The following is an 8,717-nucleotide window of genomic DNA, read 5'->3' on the forward strand; positions in this document are numbered from 1 at the left end:
CGGGCCCTGGGAGGGGCGCCCGGAGCCAGCCGCGCAGCATGCACTGGGGGGTTGGCTTTGCTTCGTCCAGGCCGTGCGTGGTGGATTTGAGCTGGAACCAGAGTATCTCCTTCTTCGGCTGGTGGGCCGGGTCCGAGGAGCCCTTCTCCTTTTATGGGGACATCATCGCTTTCCCTTTGCAGGATTACGGTGGGATCATGGCAGGGCTGGGCTCCGATCCCTGGTGGAAGAAAACACTTTACTTGACCGGGGGAGCTTTGCTGGCCGCAGCTGCGTATCTGCTCCACGAACTCCTGGTCATTAGGTGAGCCGGAGAGAGGGACCCGCACAGGGGCGCCGAGAGGGGCACCTGGCTAGGGCAGGGCTGGCGCGAGGGGGGCCCCTGCCAGCCCCTCGGTCACGCTGCCCAGATGCCCAAGCGTCCTGCAGTTACCTTACCCTAAAGGCATTCGGTGGTCACCTGGCCGTGAGGGGCAGTTTGGAGTTGAAAGGAGAATTAAACCGGTGCTGGGAGGGAAAAACATTTGTCTTCCAAAATGCTCTGGGTCACTTGTCGTTATCTATTAAGAAATGTCCTTAGGAGGAGGATCTAAGTGCAGTGTGTTTGCAACAATAGAATTGGGCCCTGCAGAAATAGGTTACACTTTTATGAAATGCCTTGTTTATAAGTAATAATGCTGGAATATTAACTGCTAACCTTATCTTTTACTTAAAGGTTAGTTCTTCACCATCCTTCCCTAAATGTCAACATCAAAAGGCTGAAAAATTGCAAAAGCTCCAGAAACCTGCGGGTCCCTGTTAAAGATGCATGACCAAATGTAGTGGTGTGCAGCTTTGATGCAGCCTTAACCTGGTTCTCTGCTTCTCTGGTATTGAACGCCAAGCACCATCTTCAGGCTTAGATGTCATTGTTGTGTGAGCAGTAGGACAGGCTAGCACATGGGTGTGTTGGGCATAACACGGAGTCGCCCAGTGCCGTAAACAGTTGCATCCGCTGCCGCAGAATGTTTACAAGATTGAGTTGGAAATACCAGAAAATGGAGGCCCCTGTTGTTGGTACATCCAACCGGCACGAGATTTTTGTTTGGGTAGAGTAATACCACAGGGCACTGAGACAGTCGTTTGGCTAATTGATACATCGGTTAATGGTTAAAATTTCCGTGCATTTGAGCCCTCCGTCACTGGAAGATTACCAGAAGCCCAGTTTTCAATAGCTCAGAATGTCCCTGTGCCAGTATTTTCTAAAGTGGAAGAAATGTGTTCACACTGCCTTATTCCAGTGGAGGAATCCTACACAATAGATTATAAACAAAGACAGTGATAGGTGACCTTTACTAGCCTGCAGGGATCCGAGGAGATTATTGTGATAGCCTAATGTAGATATTTGGCCTAACATACATATTTTGAATAGTTCCCATCTCTGAGAGGGTGGGAAATCATTTAGGTTTGGGGAAATGTATTGTTTTCATATTATTTAGCCATATTTGAGGAAGTTTATTTTAAGCTTGTTGCACATTTAATTCTCTCACTTAACACATTGCCTTGAATCTAGCTGAACCAAACAAAAAAAATTTGAAGAGAATTATCTCTCTAGATTATTTGTTAATTGTGCTAGTTTTAGAACTGTATTTCAAGTTAGATTTCAAGCTACCTAAAGAACTAAAACATTTGGGCAGCAATTTAAATGGTAACCCAGTTGTTTCTCAGTTGTATTCTAGTCTAAAGCCTTTGAGGAGCAGTGGAGGGAGTGGAGGCTTCACAGGACCAAGTTTAAAACAGAGCTTAAATGACCTTGCAGAAACGGTATGGAGCTCAGCTCCCACTCTGGTGTAGGCCATGCCCTGGCAGGTGTGGTTTCTGGAGCCTGGAGAGCTCTCTGCCCACAGATAGCTCCTGACTCATTTAGGGGACTATAAACCTCAGCACTGGATGCTTATTTGGACTAAGGAGTTTAATCCTAGGTTGATTCACTTTTTCTTTTTTTTTGTTTTTTGTTTTGAGACATAGTCTCTCTCCGTCACCCATGCTGGAGTGCAGTGGCTCGATCTCAGCTCTTTGCAACCTCTGCCTCCCTGGTTCAAGAGATTCTCCTGGCTCAACTTCCTGAGTAGCTGGGATTACAGGCATGCACCACCGCTTCTGGATAATTTTTGTATTTTTAGTAGAGGTGGGGTTTCACCATGTTGGCCAGGCTGCTCTTGAACTCCTGGGCTCAAGCGATCCTCTGGCCTCAGTCTGCTGAGTTGCTGGGATTACAGGCATGGCTAATTTTTTTTTTTTTTAACTTTTTTGTGGAGATGGGGTCTCACAGTATTGCCCAGGCTGGTCTCAAACTCCTGGCCTCAAGCAGTCCTCCCTCCTTGGCTTCCCAAAGTGTTGGGTTTATAGGTGTGAGCCACCATGCTTGGCCAGTTTTGTTTCTGGACTAATGTTTGAGTTGAATTAGACATCTGAAGTAATGCAAACAATGAAAAAGGGCTATTTCTGAACACTGAGTAGGGACTCTGCATATATGGGCTTTGCATATGTGACTGCATTTATTCCTTGCAACTGTTGTTTGAAGCTTGACACCCATTTCATAGATAAGGAAATTGCAGCTCAGGGAGGTTAAGCAACTTGCCCAAGATCACACAGTTAAGAGTAGCAGGATCTAGATTCATATCAGAGCCTGCATTTTTTTAACCACTGCCTCTTAGATAGTATCTACTTTGGCTGGGCGCGGTGGCTCACGCCTGTAATCCCAGCACTTTGTGAGGCCGAGGCGGGCGGATCACGAGGTCAAGAGATTGAGACCATCCTGGTCAACATTGTGAAACCCCGTCTCTACTAAAAATACAAAAATTAGCCAGGCGTAGTGGCAGGTGCCTGTAATCCCAGCTACTCGGGAGGCTGAGGCAGGAGAATCGGTTGAACCTGGGGGGCGGAGCTTGCAGTGAGCCGAGATCGTGCCCCTGCACTCCAGCCTGGCAACAGAGTGAGACTCCGTCTCAAAAAAAAAAAAAAAAAAAAGTACCTACTTTGAAATCAGTTTTGTTGGAGAAAGAGGAAGGAAGAACAACGTGGAGAACTGAAGCATTGCTCAGGAAGACAGGCCTGTAGCAGGTGCCTTTCTTGCAGCCTTTAGGGAAAGAGGAGTGGAGGGGCAAAGGGAAAAAAACAGGCAGGAAGGGCAAAGACCAAAGCTTTAGAGGTTACATGATAGCTACCTCCACTAAGGTGAAATCGAGGTTTCAACAGTCTTTATAATTTAGGCAGAGAACAAAACAAAATCTGAAATACGTGAGATGGAAAATACACCCTAAAATGACTTCCCTGAGTTTACTGGCTATTGTAAACTCTTCCCCAGCCTACTTGGATTTTCTGCAGCATAGACATAACCTTAATCTATGACTGTGTCTCTAGAGTGGAAGAGTAAAGCTGACAGGTGAGAATTATTTAGGATGTTTAATTAATGAATATAACCAAAGTAGGTTTTTTGGGGTTTTATCCATGTTTTTTTGGCACCATATTTTTAAATAAATATTGTTCCAACACACTACTTTGTTTTCCCTGAGTAGAGATAACTTGGCAGCTGTCTTAAATTCAGTCAGGCTTTGGAAATTTTTGTGTGCAAATTGAATGACTAAGTAATAACTTCATTACCAGTCCTTATTTGCACTTTTGACACACAGGGTCAGCCTCTTCTAGAACATTTAGTTGGTGAATCAACATCTGATCTCTGCAAACTAACAAATCATCAGCTGTATACAGAGGCATGTTCATCTGTGATATTGTTAGCCCCAGGAATGGTAGTAAACTAGCTAGTTAATGCTCTGTAGGTGTTCTCTTATACAAACTTTATGATAAGGTCACTTTATAAAATATAGCTGTGCGGGAAAAAACTCACTCAATTGTCTGATCCTAAATTAGAGAGGAGTTTCTGACATATTGGAGGGAGGGCTCTGGAACCTGTTGGAGGGTGGGCTCTGGAGCCAGACTGTCTGGGTTCAAATTCAGACTCTGTCAGTAACCAACCACATAACCTTGGATATGACAGTAAGCTCTTGATGACTCAGTTTTCTCATCTGTAAAATGGTAATAGTAGTAGTAGCTTTTCTTATAGAGTTGATTAAATGAGTTAACACGTGACATGCTTAGAACAGAGTTTGTCATGGTCAGAATTCAATAAAACTTGGCCATCATTAGCTGTGACTTTTATCAGAAAGTTCCAGGCTTCAGTGGTCTGAGTCAAACTGGCAGCTTTAATACAATTAACTGAGGAACTGCCCATTTTGGTGACCTTGAAGTGCTTAAGAGCTGGAAACTGGAGTTATTTCAGAGTCAATCTTAAATTGATGTTCCTTAGGCAAGTTGTTTAACGTCTTTGAGCTTCAATTTTCTTATCTACTATAAAATAGTATAATATGATATACCGAATTTAAACTATAACAATACCCATTCTAAAGTGTCATTGTCGGAATTAAATAAGTTAATATATATAATATATATAAAGTCATTGGCATATGCTTGGTAGGTAATTAGCATCCATTTTTACTATGACATGGCCCAGGGAATTAACAATTAGAATTAGATCGTTCTGGCTGATGGAGCAGGGATTTTTTGTTTGTCTTCTCTCCTGTCAGTTCTGAAATTTTTGCCTGGTTAATTTACATGAAAATACCACTTTGTGATGGGAATTATTTGACTGGACAAAATCAGTTAATTGTCAAATCTATAGTTTGTGCTGTCTTGGAACATCATCTAAATGAGTTCTTGATTTTAAAATCTGACTTCCCAAACATTCCATCTAAATCAAAACATTTCTTTTATAGTAAATATTGCCAGAAAGCAGCAAATATTTTTATTTTTTTTGACTTGACAGATATTTTCAAAATGAGTCTGAATTGTGAAGTTGAATGGGCCCTTGGGTGGTAAACTTTTCAAGAGAGTTTGTTTTACTAAATGGGGATCTGCAGGAAGTGGGCATCCATGTGATGAAGATACAAAGAAATTATTCTTGCTTGGGTAGAAAGAAGCAGGTGTGGCGTTGTACTGGCAACAATGCGAGGGAACCAGAGGCTCAGGGAAGGCCAAGGGGAAGGAAGAGTGAAGTTTACCTGACTGGGAATTGGCTGGGTCAAATGAAGATGGAAATTGCAAAAGGGTCCCGAGGAGTGGGGTATGAGTGGGGCTGTGTGGAATGATGAGCTTGCAGGGATGAGACCATATCTCTTTGGATGAGAATAAATTCCACTATTACTTAATGCTTGATAGTTCACTAAATAGTTACAGTATTACCTTATGTAATCCTCATGATAATCCATACAGAATTGGTACTGTCCTCACTCTCCAGGTGAAGATGGTGGAGAGATCTAGGCTAATGTGGCCAGTAAGGGAAGCAGGGCTTGGATTTGACACCAGGTGTCCAGACTTGGAATCCAGCATTCATTCCATTATGTAGTGGTTATTGAAAAACTGTATGCAGGGAAGTCCTCCTCACCCGAAAGAGTAGCCAAAGGAAAAGATGGATGTGTGGCTGAGACAGAAGAAAGGGGAAAAGCAGGGGTACTAAAATACATGCTGTATGGTAAAAGTGGTGATGCTGGGAAGGCAGAAAATAAGGGAGACAGAGCTAGAGAGAGAGCATCCAGAAGGTGATTACAGGTGAAAGAAGGGTTAGGTGAGGTCATGGGCAGTTGGGAAGAGGGACCAGAATATTCAGTCTCAGTTTCCCTACAGACTTGGGTCATAGCAGAGCAAATCTGCACTGTTATTCCTGGGTCTTCTGGATAAATAGACTGTTTCACGGTAGAGTCTAATGGCCAAAAACATAGACTCTGACTTCTTGATTCAGTGCCCATTCTGCCATTTACTAGCAATGTGACTTTGGGCAAGTTAATCCTCTGTGCCTGAATTTCCTCATCTATAAAACGTGGATAGCGGTAGTACCTACTTCATAAGGTTATTATGAAGATTAAAGGAGATAAGACCCGTGAGACCCTCAGAACAATGTGTGACACACAGCAAGCACAGAGTATCATTTTTATCCATCCAGCTTGTCCCTAGCAGGTAAACACAGCTGGCTGGAGAGTAGGTGGACCGGTACCAGAAAATGTTCTTGTTGCCCAGAGGCCATAGGTAACAGAAGGAGGTTGGTTGTTATGTAGTTACTTTGCTGAGCCACTGGGGTCAGGGTAATATCATGGGAGTTTGTAAGGTTCTCTTGTGTTTTGACTAAGCTTCCATGAGTGCTGGGTGAGGTAAGCCCCTTCGACAAACTGGGTGCTGGGTGAGGTAAGCCCCTGTGACAAACAGATCTGCTTGTTCGCTGAGGAGCTACAACCCTGCAGGGTCCTCTGAAGAAGTAAGGGAACTGAATGTGGATAACATGTGGATTGTTCTTTATTTCTGTTTTGGTTTTGACAGGAAACAGCAAGAGATTGACTCTAAAGATGCTATTATTTTACATCAGTTTGCAAGACCTAACAATGGTGTTCCCAGTTTATCTCCTTTCTGTTTAAAAATGGAAACTTATTTAAGGATGGCTGACTTACCATATCAGGTACTTGTGTGCAAATATGTTTTCTTCTTATGACATCAGTATCAGGGGATGAGTATTTAACTAAAGGGGGGAATATTTCACCTCACACAGTGGATGCCAGAGGGGGTGGGAGCTGAAACTAGTAGTGCCTAGTCCTTAGTAAGAGGGAAATAAAATACTTGGTTCCAGAGTCTGTTGATTTTTACAGATCCAATTTAATGATGGATCAAAACGGTCTAAACTTTTGAGAGACTCAGCGCCATGATATTTTTCTTTAACAGAGTATTCTTTGGGCTGGGTGTGGTGGCTCACGCCTGTAATCCCAGCACTTTGGGAGACTGAGGCAGGCGGATCACTTGAGGTCAGGAGTCCAAGACCAGCCTGGCCAACATGGTGAAACCCTGTCTCTACTGAAAATATACAAATTAGCCAGGCATAGTGGTGGACCCCTGTAATCCCAGCTACCTGGGAGGCTGAGGCAGGAGAATCACTTGGACTGGGGAAGCAGAGATTACAGTGAGCCGAGATTGCACCACTGCACTCCAGTCTGGGTGACAGAGCAAGACTCCATCTCAAAAAAAAAAAAAAAAAGTATGCTTTGGTTAATAATTTTGACAGGCCTACTGGGCCTTGACAAAGATTGGTGTGCCACTGCCTAATGTGGTTTTTTACTTTAGGTTTTAGTTTATTGACAGCATTGTATTTTGTCCCTCATGAATCTTGGGGGCAGAAGGCCCAGTACGCCATGAGGTAGATATTTGTATATTTAGTGAGAGCTTTTCTACAGCACTCCATGTTCTGTTTGTGTGACTTTCAGGGAAACACTTGTTCATTTTAGTAGGAAGTAAGGAAGAGGAATGTACTTAAAGGTATATATTTCTCTCTGAGTAATGCTTGAGCTGTGTCTCACAAAGTCAACATGCTGTGTTTTCATAGTCATTCAATTCTATGTATTTTTTTAAAAGTTCACTTATGTTTTTATTTTTAACCAAGTTCTAGCCATATGGAATTATTTTAAGCTTTGATTTTTGTTATCATTTTTAATTTTATGGTCAGAGAAGATAGTCTCTGTGTTACTGATTCCTTGGAATTTACTGAAGGTTTAGCCTGGTTTGTAGTTACTTTTTAAAAATGTTGAAAATAATTACATATGCTCTGTTTGGATATAGAGCTCTCTATATATCTACTTGCTTAAACACATTTGGTGTATTATTTAGACCTTCTATATTTCTGCTTATTTTTTGTCTGCTGGTTCTAGCAGCTTCTGAAAGGAGCATGTTAAAATATTCAAGTGTATTTGTTGATTCGTCTCTTTCCTGTCATTCTGTCAGTTCTTGCTTTATGTTAGAGTTTTATATATTTTAGGTTACATTGTTAGGTACATATAAAAGTTCACATCTTTCACTCTTGTTTATTTTTCTAGTATGTATCATCCATTGATGTCTCTTACGATTTTTTAAAAAACTTGAATTCTGTGTTATCAGATATCAAGATAGATTCTCTAGCCTTCTTTTGGTTCTTATTTGCTTAGGAAATCTTTCTTCATCCTCTCTCTTTCTCTCCCTCTCTCTTTTTGTATTTGTTTCTCGCTTATATCTAATTGGAGAGTCTTTTAATTGGCAACTTTAATCCATTTACACTTATTGAAATGATTGGTTTATTAGAACTTATTTCTAATATCATTTAATATTTTTCTCCTTACTATACTTCATTTTAAAATTTTTTCTCATTTCCTGCTTTCTAATAATTTTTTCTCATTTAAAACAAATTATATTTTTGTTGTTGTAGTTACTCTTAAGACCCAAATTTGTGTTTATGCTCATTAATTTGTTAAATGTATTAAAGTCTGTATTTATTCTGTTATAATACAAACACATTAGCAGTTTACGTATACCTTGGGTCTCTCCCTTTCTTCCCAGCCCTCATCCCAGTTATGTTGCTGTTGTCTAAGATTTTAATTCTGGAGTTTTTCGGCTGGGCATGGTGGCTCACGTTTGTAATCCTAGCACTTCGGGAGGTTGAGGCAGGTGGATCGCTTGAGACCAGGAGTTCAAGACCAGCCTGGCCAATGTGGTGAAACCCCATCTCTACTAAAAATACAAAAATTAGCCAGGCCTGGTGGTGTGCACCTGTAATCCCAGCTACTTGGGAGGCTGAGGCAGGAGAATTGCTTGAACCCAGGAGGCAGAGGTTGCAG

General features: G+C 41.8%; 1 protein-coding gene across 2 annotated transcripts in view; it reads left to right on the forward strand.

Moving 5' to 3' along the window:
• FAXC (failed axon connections homolog (Drosophila)) overlaps nt 1–8,717 on the forward strand; it is a 74,878-nt gene that overhangs the window by 645 nt on the left and 65,516 nt on the right. Inside the window, exons 2-3 of one of the 2 annotated variants that reach the window (XM_011956448.1) lie at nt 183–304; nt 6,406–6,541. In XM_011956448.1, coding sequence (XP_011811838.1) covers nt 198–304; nt 6,406–6,541 — 243 coding nt within the window. In that variant the 5' untranslated portion in view covers nt 183–197. Of the gene's footprint in view, nt 1–6; nt 305–6,405; nt 6,542–8,717 lie in introns of those variants that run through there. The other variant, XM_011956447.1, reaches the window with a different exon arrangement.

The sequence above is a fragment of the Colobus angolensis genome, unplaced genomic scaffold (genome assembly GCF_000951035.1).
Source record: "Colobus angolensis palliatus isolate OR3802 unplaced genomic scaffold, Cang.pa_1.0 Scaffold418, whole genome shotgun sequence".
In the NCBI taxonomy this organism is placed as follows: Eukaryota; Metazoa; Chordata; class Mammalia; order Primates; family Cercopithecidae; genus Colobus; species Colobus angolensis.